The 16,195-nt window shown below is 46.7% G+C and overlaps 1 protein-coding gene across 1 annotated transcript; it reads right to left on the bottom strand.

The window, feature by feature from the left end:
* Positions 1-1,189: 1,189 nt before the first annotated feature.
* GOLGA5 (golgin A5) lies at positions 1,190-15,868 on the bottom strand. The gene is made up of 13 exons (XM_077268017.1): positions 15,691-15,868; positions 14,171-14,727; positions 13,001-13,222; positions 8,465-8,684; positions 8,265-8,388; positions 7,963-8,166; positions 7,633-7,803; positions 4,756-4,884; positions 4,524-4,622; positions 3,918-4,137; positions 3,724-3,829; positions 2,869-2,932; positions 1,190-1,769 (listed from the first exon to the last, which is right to left on the bottom strand). Exons 2-13 carry the CDS (start codon positions 14,682-14,684, stop codon positions 1,689-1,691), a joined length of 2,154 nt encoding a protein of 717 aa, XP_077124132.1. The 5' UTR covers positions 14,685-14,727; positions 15,691-15,868; the 3' UTR covers positions 1,190-1,688.
* Between the last annotated feature and the right edge of the window lie 327 nt (positions 15,869-16,195).

The following is a 16,195-nucleotide window of genomic DNA, read 5'->3' as shown; positions in this document are numbered from 1 at the left end:
TTATTCCATGATGAAAACAAGATATATTCAGCCTCAATTATCCGATCGTCGTTTACTTACTATAATTGAGGCCCGGGATGTGTACTCAGAGCATGTGACTGCGCAAAAAGGAGCGAGCGACCTTAAAGGGGAACTTCCCAGGGATTAATATTAGAGGGGGAAAGCCTTGTGCATTGCAGATTATCAAGCTTTTCTACAAGTCTAATCTCTACTGCAATGACCCCATGACAACACTTCTTGTCCCATGCCGAAGTTATTTACTATTATTATAGCATCATTAATAACAGACACTATTTAATGGAGCACGTGCTCTACTCAGGTATCTCCGACAGTCCTATTGACGACAAATGGGGTGCATACGTGACCATAGCTTATTAGACAGAATCTCCAAGCCCCCTTCTCAGCAAGTTAATGACTAAGTGGATAAGTGGGTGATAGAGGACATGCGCTTTATAATTACTGAGCAGGATGATTTAGATCAAATTTCCCCATGACAACACTGAATGACCTGAGCACTAACCATGACGATACATACCCACAGCGGAGGAGCTGCCTTCTCTAGCCACGTAGAAAATATTTCTGTTTTCGTTTTCTGTTCGCAGGAAAGCTGGGTGATGACTATAGTGAGCGCTGCAGTCAGCCTGCTTTCCCCTTGTCTGCCCCATAATCGTTATCAGCCCCATCCACATTTGCTATTACTAAATCTGGGAAAGCTGTGGGATTATCTTTTGCCACAGAGAGTTGTTCGCGTCAAATTTTCTTCCCAGGATCAGATTTAAGTTAAACATTTATCAAAGTGTTTCTCTAAAAAAAAATCCATAAAAGCTTTCAGCATTTCATCGCTATCCAAGCAAAGTGGTAAAATCACATCCTAAACTGTGCGAGGATGGTCCCACCTGTTGGGAAGATCCGACTTCAGGTGATGGCGACATTGCCCCGTGACCTCTTCCCGCCAGCGCTTCTTGCACGCTTGGTCCTGCTCGCTCAGTGCTCTTCATGTTTAGAGCAGATATGTGTACAACACAGTGTAACGAACGCAGACGAGAGCGAGGAAGAAACTGTTCAGCCTGCAAACCGAAACAGCATCCCCAACATTGTAGATCATACACAAGGACCCACAGCACAGGTGCCTTCCCTGTACTGAATTTACAGGGTATTTAACGATAAATATAGAATAGTAAAATGATTTAAAAAAACAAAAAACACGGTGTTTTATTAATCTTTCATTGTATTCTCTAAAAGATTGCACAGGTCGTATGACAAGTCCACAGATAATGTACAGATTAAAGAAAAAAATTATTTACATTTTAAAATGATACAAGTGCAAAGGAGAAGAGTTCGGCAACCAGACCGGGAGACAGGTGCGCTCCATGTAAAGTTAGTGTTCCTGAATGATAAAATACAGGAGGCACCCCGGTCTGGGCAGCTGATGCAGGGCGGTCGTCTGATCCGGATGGGGATAGCAGCAGAGGGGTTAGCAAAGTAAGGTCATATAACCGCAGGAGGTGGAAGCTTTGGAAAGGAAATGGACCCAAAATATCCACCATTCACAGAACTATGGACGTGTCATCAGAAGACCCCACACCGGGACCCCCAGGAGCTGTATCAGCTATAGAAGAATCATTGTTACCTACACTATGCAGAAAACAGATCTGCGTTCCTCACACCGGCCGTCCATACATCGGATGCTATTTCCCAGGGGGGCGGTCGTGGTGCATTTCTGGGGTGTATGTAAGAAGGACGATCATTACCCAAAGATGAAGTAATGCCTGTAAGAAAAGCAAGACAGTCAGAAAGTGCAAGTGTGACAACGTCGTCTCGGCTCCGAACGTATATGCGTCATACAGAGGGATTAGCCGCTGTACAGAATACAAATGCTTAAATAACGTGTTCCATACTTGTGCTATTGGATTACTGCACCAGGCGGCTTCTTGAAAGCTGCCGTCAATTGTCAGCAATGATGACAGACTAGGAGCAAAGGCCTAAGAGGCAACAATGCCTGGCACAGCTGTCCTTTCAAGCTGAATGCTGGGTCCAGTCTCTATACCTAACGCAAGTATGGATCATGGATTATGGGCATAAATGAGGCTTTTGTGGCCAGGCAGGAATGGTGGTCCATAAACAGTGGAAAGCTCAGGTTCTGGGAGTCATATTGAACCCAGTCATTTAACATCACAATTCCCCTTGTTATCAGCACCTCCATCTCTTTCTCGATCGCCTTTAGGATAACTTACTATCTTGTCAGTATTTTCTGTACAATTTAAGTTAAAAGACTTCTCCCATCTGAGACATTCATGGCTTCTTGACCAGATATGTCTGAATATCTCATGCAGGTTCTCTGCAATTTTCAAAATTGCCCCTTCTGCAATCCTGACATTGTTCAAAGAGTCCCCGTTTTCCAGACAGATGAGAATAGTTCCAATGCAGAAACCGATATTTAAGATCCCACTACAGCTAGTACCCTCCCGAATTCAGTGTGGGCCCCTCGCTGGTGCTCCGGGCCCTGCATTTTGACTGCAGCGTGAAGCCACTACAGGGCAGTCAGTCAATCACCACTCTCATGACATTCACATCAGTGGAGCTCAGTGACTGGCTGCAGCGGTGATGCGAGTTGTCGGTGTCATCACAGCTGCAGCCAGAACACCAGGACCGGAAAATCAGCATGGAGACATTACTGGACTTGATGAGGCACGTATGAGGTGTAAATATTTATCTAGACTTTGATCTTTTGGGGACCACTTGTCTTCAAGTGATAAACGCGTTTAATGGACATTTATATATCAGATTTACAGTATATCCTTATGCTATAAATGCCCTACACAAGAACCACTATAAGGATTTATTTAAAAAAACCTGAAAAATACTTACCATATAAATAATAATAAATACCCGGGCAATGGGATATCGACGTAAGAATACCCCGAGTCGGATGCTGGGAAGAAAAATAAATCTGTCAATTTAAGAGGCGGAGAACGAAGCGATAGATAAGCAGAGGGACTTATCCACAGCCTTAATGTAGAAGTACTAACATTACACCACAGCAGTGATCCCCAAATTTAAGATATTTCACCTGAAGAGCAAATATTCAGCTGGGAGACCGATACTGCACTATATCCTGGAGCTCATAAGAAAGAGGTTGCCTACATTCAGTAAAAAGTGTGCAAGAACCTACAGTAAGCTCAGCAGGTAGTCTCCCTCCCGGGGTCTAGCACCGGCCTCCTACCGCTGCTGCAGTAACGTCATCGACAGTGCAGGTCACCGCTCTATCCGGTCACTGAGCTCAGCGTCGCGGCCACCTCTGACCGAGAACGGCGACCGACTACAGCGGTGATGTGACATTACTGCTCCAGTAATAACACCGGGACTGAAGTAATGGTGAAAAGATGGTGCTGGACCTGATGACTGAGTTATTGTATGTAAGTTACACACTGTGGAGACAATTTTACTGAAAGTGAACACCCCCTGTAATATATGGATCCTGCTCCTGGCCGTCTGCAATATCCAGTGCAAATGTGCTGAGCTAGCAAGTGATAATTGTACAAGAAATACTTGGCTTTTTTTGTCTTTTATTGTCATTTCAAACCCTCTTCCTGTTGTCAATGAATAAAAGAATTTCATTTTACAACTTGGGTCTGAATGCAAAAAAAAAAAATAAACACTAAGTTGCAGAAGTTTTCCATAATATAATAATACAGCATCTCCATATAGGAAGGTGATGTGTACCTGAACTTGTCAATAGTGCTGGCAGCTTTCCGGACCTTTCCGTACATTCCTGCGATGTTTGTGTCCGCATCACTGAACAGGACCGGAACATTTCTTAATCGAGCGCCTATAAAGTGAGGTGAGAAGGTAGATAACTCGTGCATCCACAAGATCGAGGTTTATAAATCTCCCCCACAGACGTCAAGTCTACGTACTGTCTCCGCTGTCCACAGCGGCCATGTTTATGGTGGAGCCGCTGCTGCCCTGCACGCTCTTCAGCTGATGCTCCAGCCTCTCCAGCTGATAGACCAGCGAGTTCTTCTCTGTGCTCAGGCTCTCCAGCACCGTCTGCTTCTGGATCAGGGTCTCTGTCAGCTGGTGCAGCCGGTTCTCCAGCTCGCTCTCACTGCTGCTGCTTAACGCTTTGTTGGTGAGCTGCGTGGAGGGATTATATCAAGGACAGACAAGCTGTATATGCAGCTGCCAGATAGCAGAGAGGGACCCACTGCCACCATGGACTAGTCTATCATCAGCTACAAGGGACCCATTTACTGTTCCGCCACCGCAGTCCTCTACCCTTTTGTGGCTGAATCCTCCAATATATGAGGAGTTGTATTCGACAACTATAATGTAGAATTATATGCCAGCCATTTTAGTGGCAGACACCGAAGATGCCAGAGGGGACAACCATCCTCAATGATGTCCACCTGCCCCAATAGTCTTCAGACAACCCATTTAATTATACTCCTTCATGTCTTTGTCCAACTTTTGTTATCAGCTTTGTTGTAATTTACTCAGACAGAAGCAGACGAGTGCAATACCTGATTCCTGAGTTTCTGGATTTCATCCTCTCGGTCTCTGATCCTTCCTTGTAAAGTATTCTTTGTCCTGTACAGATCCTCCTGTGTATACTGCAATTCCTGGAAGCCGAGGAAATGAAACAATGCAAACTATCAACTCCCCCGTGCTGATGATACATTACTGAAACCGCACACGTCCCCTCAGTGTTCACTGTGTCTTGCAGATGTCGGCTCCTAATAACTGAGTGTTTACCTGTTTTTGGCGCTCAAGTTCTGCCTCCAGTTCCTGCTTTGATCTTCTCTGGTCGGCAATCTGCTCCTGAAGATCCTGAAGCTGTTCCCGGGCCGACTCTGCTTCACTCACCTGCTGCGTCTCCAGATCCTGCAAGGGAGCAAATAAATATAATGTAAAAAGCTAGAAAATGGAATCTTGTAAGACAAATCGTCCTCGAAACATTAAACAAGCTGCATTCTCAGTGATGTCACCGCTGATCTCTAGTGATGGATAGGAGGCATTCTCAGTGATGTCACCGCTGATGTCTAGTGATAGATAGGAGGCATTCTCAGTGATGTCACCGCTGATCTCTGGTGATGGATAGGGGGCATTCTCAGTGATGTCACAGCTGATCTCTAGTGATGGATAGGAGGCATTCTCAGTGATGTCACCGCTGATCTCTAGTGATGGATAGGAGGCATTCTCAGTGATGTCACCGCTGATGTCTAGTGATAGATAGGAGGCATTCTCAGTGATGTCACCGCTGATCTCTGGTGATGGATATGAGGCATTCTCAGTGATGTCACCGCTGATCTCTAGTGATGGATAGGAGGCATTCTCAGTGATGTCACCGCTGATCTCTAGTGATGGATAGGAGGCATTCTCAGTGATGTCACCGCTGATCTCTAGTGATGGATAGGAGGCATTCTCAGTGATGTCACTGCTGATCTCTAGTGATGGATAGGAGGCATTCTCAGTGATGTCACCGCTGATGTCTAGTGTTAGATAGGAGGCATTCTCAGTGATGTCACCGCTGATCTCTAGTGATGGATAGGAGGCATTCTCAGTGATGTCACCGCTGATGTCTAGTGATAGATAGGAGGCATTCTCAGTGATGTCACCGCTGATCTCTGGTGATGGATATGAGGCATTCTCAGTGATGTCACCGCTGATCTCTAGTGATGGATAGGAGGCATTCTCAGTGATGTCACCGCTGATCTCTAGTGATGGATAGGAGGCATTCTCAGTGATGTCACCGCTGATCTCTAGTGATGGATAGGAGGCATTCTCAGTGATGTCACTGCTGATCTCTAGTGATGGATAGGAGGCATTCTCAGTGATGTCACCGCTGATCTCTAGTGATGTATAGGAGGCATTCTCAGTGATGTCACCGCTGATCTCTAGTGACGGATAGGAGGCATTCTCAGTGATGTCACCTCTGATCTCTAGTGATGGATTGGAGGCATTCTCAGTGATGTCACCGCTGATCTCTAGTGATGGATAGGAGGCATTCTCAGTGATGTCACCTCTGATCTCTAGTGATGGATAGGAGGCATTCTCAGTGATGTCACCTCTGATCTCTAGTGATGGATAGGAGGCATTCTCTCAGTGATGTCACCGCTGATCTCTAGTGATGGATAGGAGGCATTCTCTCAGTGATGTCACCGCTGATCTCTAGTGATGGATAGGAGGCATTCTCAGTGATGTCACCGCTGATCTACAGTGATGGATAGGAGGCATTCTCAGTGATGTCACCTCTGATCTCTAGTGATGGATAGGAGGCATTCTCAGTGATGTCACCGCTGATCTCTAGTGATGGATAGGAGGCATTCTCAGTGATGTCACCTCTGATCTCTAGTGATGGATAGGAGGCATTCTCAGTGATGTCACCTCTGATCTCTAGTGATGGATAGGAGGCATTCTCTCAGTGATGTCACCGCTGATCTCTAGTGATGGATAGGAGGCATTCTCTCAGTGATGTCACCGCTGATCTCTAGTGATGGATAGGAGGCATTCTCAGTGATGTCACCGCTGATCTCTAGTGATGGATAGGAGGCATTCTCAGTGATGTCATCGCTGATCTCTAGTGATGGATAGGAGGCATTCTCAGTGATGTCACCGCTGATCTCTAGTGATGGATAGGAGGCATTCTCAGTGATGTCACCTCTGATCTCTAGTGATGGATAGGAGGCATTCTCAGTGATGTCACCTCTGATCTCTAGTGATGGATAGGAGGCATTCTCAGTGATGTCACCGCTGATCTCTAGTGATGGATAGGAGGCATTCTCAGTGATGTCACCGCTGATCTCTAGTGATGGATAGGAGGCATTCTCAGTGATGTCACCGCTGATCTCTAGTGATGGATAGGAGGCATTCTCAGTGATGTCACCGCTGATCTCTAGTGATGGATAGGAGGCATTCTCAGTGATGTCACCGCTGATCTCTAGTGATGGATAGGAGGCATTCTCAGTGATGTCACCTCTGATCTCTAGTGATGGATAGGAGGCATTCTCAGTGATGTCACCTCTGATCTCTAGTGATGGATAGGAGGCATTCTCTCAGTGATGTCACCGCTGATCTCTAGTGATGGATAGGAGGCATTCTCTCAGTGATGTCACCGCTGATCTCTAGTGATGGATAGGAGGCATTCTCAGTGATGTCACCGCTGATCTCTAGTGATGGATAGGAGGCATTCTCAGTGATGTCACCGCTGATCTCTAGTGATGGATAGGAGGCATTCTCAGTGATGTCACCTCTGATCTCTAGTGATGGATAGGAGGCATTCTCAGTGATGTCACCGCTGATCTCTAGTGATGGATAGGAGGCATTCTCAATGATGTCACCGCTGATCTCTAGTGATGGATAGGAGGCATTCTCAGTGATGTCACCGCTGATCTCTAGTGATGGATAGGGGGCATTCTCAGTGATGTCACCGCTGATCTCTAGTGATGGATAGGAGGCATTCTCAGTGATGTCACCGCTGATCTCTAGTGATGGATAGGAGGCATTCTCAGTGATGTCACCGCTGATCTCTAGTGATGGATAGGAGGCATTCTCAGTGATGTCACCACTGATCTCTAGTGATGGATAGAAGGTATTCTCAGAGATGTTACCACTGACCTCTCTTACTCTCACCTGTAGCTCAGTCTTTAGTTGCTGTATCTGTGCCAGAAGTTTTTGGATCTCTTCTCTCTGCAGGTCTCGCTCGTGCCTCATCTCCTCCAGTTCCATGCTGTTGGCCGTGTGACTGTCTAGTCCTTCTATGCCAGACCCTTCCTTTAGACTGTTGATCAATTTTTCCTTGGACTGTGGAAAAGTTTAGAAAAATAACAGCAGGGTTATCTATTACAACCATGAACATCTCAATATATACCCAGATAACTTGGGATAAGTAGGAAATTCCCACTGCAGAATGACCAACCCTCCCGTATTGTACAGCGATTGCCGCTGCGGTCCCGCCTGTACCTGTAGGATGCGCGTTGCCTTTTGTTTGTAATCCGCCATTTCCTGTTTCATGGTCTCTGCTGCAGATTTTGCAGCCTTCAGTTGTTGCTGTAGATCATCGCCCCTCTTCTTCTCCTCCATGTGCTTCTTTTCTGCAGCAATGACTGACTCGGCCAGGTTCTGGCGCTCTGCTTCCATCTTACTCAGACGAGTTGCAAATTCATTCTGAGGATTATATGGATAAAAGTAACTAAGATCCAAAACGGTAAAGCACTTCTCTCCTGCATGTGACGGGTACATGCATATTGGCTTGTATTTCATACCTGCATCTGTTGGAAACCATCTTGCTCCCTTTTCAGAGAGGCCTCTGCTTCCCGCAGCCTCTCCTGCACAGTGTGCAATGCTTGGCTGTGCAGGCTGCTCCCTTCATTGTGGTCCTGCAGAATCCTGTCAATTATACACCAATACATGAAGATCTGCAGGTGGCAAGGAGCAGCCGACCCACAGAACCCCGACTTCATACCTGGACTTCTCATTCTGCATTTTCTCTAGGGCCTCTGTGCGGCTGCTCAGTAATTGGTCAGCTTCCTGCAACCGCACCTTCAGCACCGCAAGTTGGGAGTCTTTTGCAGCTATGGCCTCCGTCATGTCATCTACCTGAGCGCGGAGCTCCCTCGTCGTACGATCACTCTTGGAATTATCCCCATTCCACTTCTCTACCCGTTCCCGGGCTTCATTCAGTTCTGTAATGAAACAGTCATATTATTCGTAACATTGACAACTCAAGTGCATGAACACATAGGAAATCGGGAGTAAGAGCAGCACTTCGCTAGATGGAAATGTATGTAATCCCGGGGATATGACCGAGGCTCCATGGTCCCTCGTAAATGTCATCACATTTATAGTTCCGAGAGTTGGCACTGCAATATCCCAGGCAAGTCACTCTGCATCATAGAGTTTAGCCTTTTATGAAAGACCATCCTATACTGCCACCACCAAATCAATGTAACGCCAGGAATGAAGACTAAAGGGGTTCGGCTATCTGACACTACACCACCCCACAGCATAGTCCTGGCAATAAGACCCCATAAAGCCTCTTCACGTGAAGCGTTGCCCATGTTGTCTCCATAAGGAGACTGGAATGGGGGTCTGTCTTCTTCAGCAAGGAGTCCCATTTTTGTCTTAGATGCAATCATGGCCAGAGATTGGTGAAGAGGTACTTTAATAAATGAATTGTTTTAGAGTTTTTAAAGGGAACCTGTCACCCCCAAAATCGAGGGTGAGCTAAGCCCACTAGCATCAGGGGCTTATCTACAGAATTCTGGAATGCTGTAGATAAGCCCCCGATGTATCCTAAGATAAGAAAAAGAGGTTAGATTATACTCGCCCAGGGGCGGTCGCGGTCCAGTCCGGCACCTCTTCTTCATCAGATGACGTCCTCTTCTGGTACTGCAGTGCGCAGGAACCGGGAAAGGTCAGAGAGGCCCAGCGCCTGCGCACTGCAGTACTTTGCTCTGCCCTCAACAGGGCAGACAAAGTACGCCTGCGCCGGAGCCGCAGCGTGAAGACCAGAAGAGGACGTCATCCTATAAAGACGCGAGGCCCCGGACCGGACCGCGACGCCCATCGGATCGGACCGCCCGCGTGAGTATAATATAACCTTTTTTTCTCATCTTTTAGGATACATTGGGGGCTTATCTACAGCATTACAGAATGCTGTAGATAAGCCCCTGATGCCGGTGGGCTTAGCTCACCCTCGATTTTGGGGGTGACAGGTTCCCTTTAAAATACTCCATTTTTATATGACATCTGACCTGCACAATTTCTTCTATTACGTCTGGGCATTTGCTGGTTAGGGGCCACTTTTCAAAATTTCTTGTGGAGTATCAAACAAGATGAAATGGCATATTGTGTGCTAAAAAGGTCCTAGTGAAAATCTTGGCTATCTTGTGATTATCGGGATGAGGACCAAAGCTGAAGATGCTTCTGGCCGGCACTTCCAAGCATTGCAACAGCGTCTCTAGCATATACATGACAGAAGACCTGTCAATCACCTGCTGCAGAGCTGGGAAGAGCCGGCCGGGTGCAGGGCTGGAATAGTCTAATCTATGGCTATAGTTCCTCGACAGATTTTCTCTGCATATTTTATTCTCTGAAATGCTCTTGGCTTTCAGAGAAAATACCTAGCTACAATCGTGCATCGAGGTTGCGATTCATGTTGCGCTCTGTGGTTTGGGCATGAATCACCTGACCGGTTCCATTTAAAGAAGGTTTTCCAAGACTCTGCTGACTAAACACACAGGATTTCTTTCTCCAGCCTCGGTCCTACATGCTCAGTCAGCCAAGGAGATTTATTTCTTCTGTCAGACACTTCACTGGCAACTCCAGTGCGTGTACTTCCTCTGATAGTTGAGACACAGGTCTCGGGAGCTGTATTTCTTTAGACTGCAGCTTGGCGGACATGTAACTCAGTTGTGTTGCTGTTAGGATTATGTGTTTTTTTCCCCCCCTACATACACCTACACCTTTGTATAAATGTTTTTGGGCTTTTTATACACACATTTTTATAAAACGTGACACCCTGGATAATATTTCATTGTCATTTGAATCAAGATCTTATTCAATATTTTAGTGAATTAATTTATCTACATGCTATCATCCAGTGGCCTTAACATCGCATGCTATAAAGTCGTTGGAGAGAATAATACTTGCCTACTTGTGCCCGAGGGTGAGGGCCTACACTGACCCCCTACAGTTTGCGTACCAGCAGAGATTGGGGGTGGATAATGCGGTAGTGTCTCTGCTACATACAGTACATTCATTCTTGGACAATGATGGAACTGTAGTGCACGCCATGTTCTTTGACTTCTCAAGTGCTTTCAATACCTTACAGCTGCCCTTACTACGTAATAAGCTGACTGATATGGAGGAAGATGAGGGGATGGTGAACTGGATAAATGACTACCTGACAGACAGGCCGCAGTTTGTAAGGATGGAGGAGGTGGTATCTGGCAGTGTACGGAGCAGTGTTGGAGCCCCTCAGGGTACAGTGCTGTCACCCTTCCTCTTCACATTGTATACAGCTGACTTTCAGTATAAATCAGATCTCTGTCACCTCCAAAAATTCTCAGATGACTCAGTGATTGCAGGGGCCATTGTGACATTGGACCGGGGGGAGGAGGAATATAGAAGGGTGGTTTCTGACTTTGTGGATTGGTGCCAGACTGTCTAGAACTAAATGGAAGAAAACCAAGGAGATGGTGGGGAGTTCTACAAGGAAAAAGGATGATTATTTACCAATCACTATTGCTGGCCAGGAGGTGGAGATGGTTGAGAGCTACAAATATTTGGAGGTTCACCTTGCCGGCAAACTTGATTGGAGGTATCATACGGAGAAGGCTTACAAGAAGGGAATGAGCAGACTGTACTTTCTACGGAAGCTCAGGTCGTTCAATGTGTGTAGTAAAATGCTGGAAATGTTTTACCAGTCCGTTGTGGCACGGCAAGCACCATCTTTTTTACCATCATTTGCTGGGGCAGTAGTGTGCGAGTAGCTTACACTAATAAGCTTAACAAACTGATCAAGAAGGCAAGCGCGGCTGTTGGCCTCCATCTTGACTCTTTTTGAGGAGGTATTGGAGGATAGAATTCAGAAGAAGTGTAGGGCTATAATGATCAATAATACACACCCACTATACGAGCTGTTCTTGAAGCAGAAGAGCACATTCAGCAGCCGTCTAATCATACTAAGGTGTAAGAAGGAGGCGTGACGGAAGCAACTATTACTCGAGATCCATTGACGTGTATTTTAGGAATAGCCAGACTGCTTTATGTTGCAAGGAAGACTATCACATTGCACTGGTTAGATGAAAATCCTCCAACTAGGAAGGAATTTGTAAATAGAGTTAATTTTGTAATCCTTATGGAGCGAAGAGTATACATGAAAAGAGGCAAGATGAACCACTACGAGAACATCTGGGGGGGGGGGGGGGGGGGCTGGTTAGACTTTCCCGGATTGGCTTCCGCAGAACTCGTAGGATATTAGGGTTATAAAAGAGTGTACAACATTGTAATACATGGATAAGTATTGTAGAAGTGTGACGGGGGGAGGGGGGGGATGTGTTTGGTGTATTTACATTTATTAAAAAATGGGGAAAGTATTATCATTTGTACTCTAATGCATTAATGCATGCTTATGTATGTAATGTTATCTTTTCTGCTTTCTTCAATAAAAAGTATTGGATTTAAAAAAAAAAAAAGGTGAAATTCAGGAAATCGTTTGTGCCTACTGCTATGGAAATATATAACAATTTCCTAAGGGTGAAAGACGACAATGACCTATGGCTGGTGCACTAATGGCAATGATCAGAGATTTAAGTACGTGCATTCACCCAAATTTGTTTGTTACGTAATGTCATGTGCAAGATCTGCATCTAGTAATTACTTTATGTAATGCTGTTTGTAATGTTTGTAATGTTGTAAAGTTTGAAATGCTGTTTTGTAATGCTGCTGTAATACCTCGGGATCAATAAAGTGTATCGTATGAAATATATTTAGACAGTTGAGTAATGTGTTTATTATTCATTCTCATGCCAATTCCCCTTCACACCAGTGCTGGTTCCGCAGACAGTGACTGAACCTTCTCTTCTGGCTAGAACTAGTAAAGAACGAAGGCGCTCGGATAACGTGTTATCCGAGTATCTTGGGGGTGCTCAAATAATTTGTTCGAGCCACTGTGGCTGTTAGCCGCCAAACATGCAGCCGCAGTGACTCGAACATATTATTCGAGCACCCCCAAGATACTCGAATAACACGTTATCCAAGCATGTTCGCTGATCATTAGCTGGATCATCATGCGATCATTGAATCGAACCAGTAGCTGAAAAGCATCAACCCTGTGTCCAGTAATTGGCTGCAGTGTTCACATGTGGACAAGGTGGTAAAGAACATCACCTATGCGTTGAGAGGTCATATGATGTCCAAATGGAAAAAGAAGGCTCAGGGGTCGGCAGCAATATGGAGGGAATTTTATATGTATTGCATTGGGCTCCAGCATTACCTTCTTGTGTCTCTTTCGAGCGCTGGATCAATCCCGCCATCTCCTGGTTCAGAGACTGAACTTCGCTCCTCAGCAGCTGATTCTCCAAGCGGAGATTGGACAGTTCTTGGGACTTCTGATCTCCATTTGTCTGGACAGGACCAGGAGTTGGTGCTGATGCTCCCGGGTCCAGTTTTTTGTCCTCTGAAGCAATTTGTACAGACTGTGATTTATTGAGATCACCTGAACAGTAACAGAAAAACAGTTAAAATTAGTAAATCCTCCCTGACCATTCCTTTACCCTCTCCAAAAGAAATTAACAGGCACAAATGGTCTTTTCCTTTCTTCCCACAGCGCCAGCACAGTTTATAGGTATCTTGAAGAAAAGGGCACAACAGGATGGAGGAAAAATGCAGTATTCCCTTAGGGTACCGTCACACGGTGCCATTTTCATCGCTACGACGGCACGATCCGTGACGTCGCAGCGTCGTATGATTATCGCTCCAGCGTCGTAGACTGCGGTCACACTTTGCAATCACGGCGCTGGAGCGATGCCAAAGTCCCCGGGTAACCAGGGTAAACATCGGGTTACTAAGCGCAGGGCCGCGCTTAGTAACCCGATGTTTACCCTGGTTACCAGCGTAAACGTAAAAAAACCAAACAGTACATACTTACATTCCAGTGTCTGTCCCCCGGCGTTCTGCTTCTCTGCACTGTGTAAGCACCAGAGCCGGAAAGCAGAGCGGTGACGTCACCGCTGTGCTCGCTTTCCGGCCGGCAGGCGCTCACAGTGCAGAGAAGCTGAGACGCCGGGGGACAGACACCGGAATGTAAGTATGTACCGTTTGTTTTTTTTACGTTTACGCTGGTAACCAGGGTAAACATCGGGTTACTAAGCGCGGTCCTGCGCTTAGTTCCCCGATGTTTACCCTGGTTACAAGCGAACGCATCGCTGGATCGCTGTCACACACGACGATCCAGCGATGTCAGCGGGTGATCAAGCGACGAAAGAAAGTTCCAAACGATCTGCTACGACGTACGATTCTCAGCGTGGTGTCTGATCGCAGTAGCGTGTCAGACACAGCGATATCATAACGATATCGCTAGAACGTCACGAATCGTACCGTCGTAGTGATGAAAAAGGCACTGTGTGACGGTACCCTTACTCTCTGCCCGCCTAGGTTTCATTACCGTGGGTCTTTGGAGTGAAGGCTTCAGGTGGTTTGACGCTTTGCAGGTTACTTCTTTCGGACAGACTGACGGGGGCCGTCTCCTTGCTGCTCTCTCTCTTTGTCTCCAAGGCCCCATTGTGCCCTTTATCTGAGCTGTTGAGGAAATCAAATAGCAGTTCGTCATCCGGCTCCGATTTCTTGCGTCTTACAAACTGGCTGGCTGTCCGCTGAGATGACGAGTTGGTGGAGACAGCGTGTGACACTTCTCTGCTCGTCCTCGTGGTGGATTTCACATTGGCCGTGCCGGCTAGCAGCGTGGCCTTCTGGTGTTTTATGTTATCAGCCGCTGAGGAGATGAAACTAGACTTTCCAGAACTCTGACTCTTCTCTTGTGGTTTCTCTGGGAAATAGTCTGTGGAGCTCTCCAGCGTGGAGAAGCCATCTTTGCTGTTGCTTAAAGCAGTTGCTGCTCCTTGATCCACTAAGTTTAGGAGATCCTCCGCTCTACCGGCCAGATCAGAAAACCAAGACATGGCGGGAGCAATGTGGTGATCTTCAAGACTTCTAAATCATGACCTGAGAAAGGAAGCACAGGGACTGTCAGGGAATGGGGGGGGAGTGGTTTATTAGGACTGTGAGCCAAAATTATGGCAGAAAGTGGTTGCAAACCTTGGCATGTTATGTATTTGTGCAGAGAAATTTATATATTTTCTTTGTCGTTGGAGTCACTGGCCATGATATGACTTGGATCCTACATTTGTCACTAGTTTTCCCATCTGCAGATTAACTTTCAGTTGCCTTGGAGCTTGTGGTGAAGGGGAGCTGCTAAGAGGGATTTCTGCTCTCCTGTCTCTATACAACAAGCGATCAGAAGCAGCAATGAAAACACTATACAGCAGTGCTGAGCAGTATTGCTGTTAATCCAGCTCCGAGGAGACATGGAACACTTAGGGAGCAGACAGATGGCTGTATAGATCAGACTGCGATGCACGGACTGGCCTGTGGTGCTCCGAGTGTAACAGCTTCATATAGTTCTATGCAGCCGTCGTGCTCAGGACTGCCGCCAGACACTCTGAGGTCTGATTTACACAGCCGTCTGACTGTGCCCTTACTAGAAAGCAGTATCAGCATACTGGATAGTATACAACAGTACTAAGCAGTGTAGCTGTGAATCCAGTAATGGCTCATGATTAACGATTTACTATAAGCTGCAGAAATGTAAATCCACGTCTCCCTCTCCTGACTCTACATTGTCAAGTCCCAGTTACACCCGTGCTGATGGTTTGTTACAATGTATCAGTCTGAAGGGTAGACGGGATACAACTGTAACAAACTCTCAGCTATGAGGATTCCACTCACTGACAGCAAGCAGAGATTGTTCTAGACATAAGTGGTGGAACTCTCTGCATACAGCACAGTGACGGAATATAGGGCAGCCATGGAGGGGCCAAGGTGCTGATGCCGGTGCAGCAGGAGGAACCGGACCTGCAGAGGAAACAGCCTGGCACAGAAGAGAACGCACTGCTGGCGGGGACTTACCGGCTCCTCACTGCCTCCGCTCCGCCATCAGCTCCATCCCCCACCGGAGACGTGGACCCGGAACTGCTGGGACACGTCAGGTCCCCAAACAAGGTGCCCGCAGCGCTGCCTGACGGGGCCTGACAGCTCCGCGACTGCGGCCAGAGCGGCCCTGCCTGTCTGTACACGGAGGATCACCATAGAGACGAGGCAGCGCAGGGATAGAGAAGGCCTGCCAGTCTGTGCACAGAGACGAGCCCTGCCATAGAGGCGTCGACGGCTGGCAGCTGCTGTCCTCCGTTGCCATAGAAACCACCAGCCACTTTCCTTCAGCCTTCCAGTTTGTATACATCACTAAAAAATAAATGTGCAAAAAAAAAGTATAACACAATGCACACACCCCTTATACTCCGCAGACCGCATACGGGAGATCGCAAGCGACGCGTTTCTGCTTCTCGTAGTTAACCCCTTCCTGCTGTCGGCCACTTATTGCTTTTGCGCTTTTGTCTTTTCCTCCCGTTTTTCC

This window comes from Ranitomeya variabilis, chromosome 1 (assembly GCF_051348905.1).
Source record: "Ranitomeya variabilis isolate aRanVar5 chromosome 1, aRanVar5.hap1, whole genome shotgun sequence".
Classification (NCBI taxonomy): domain Eukaryota; kingdom Metazoa; phylum Chordata; class Amphibia; order Anura; family Dendrobatidae; genus Ranitomeya; species Ranitomeya variabilis.
This window is presented reverse-complemented; position numbering and strand designations above follow the sequence as displayed.

Excerpts from the sequence above, each read along its gene's own strand:
- GOLGA5 (XM_077268017.1), bottom strand. The coding sequence starts at position 14,684 with ATGTCTTGGTTTTCTGATCTGGCCGGTAGAGCGGAGGATCTCCTAAAC. Across the intron at positions 13,223-14,170 it reads CTTCACTCCAAAGACCCACG|GTGATCTCAATAAATCACAG; the intron begins GTAATGAAACCT and ends GTTACTGTTCAG. Across the intron at positions 4,885-7,632 it reads AACTAAAGACTGAGCTACAG|GATCTGGAGACGCAGCAGGT; the intron begins GTGAGAGTAAGA and ends GCTCCCTTGCAG.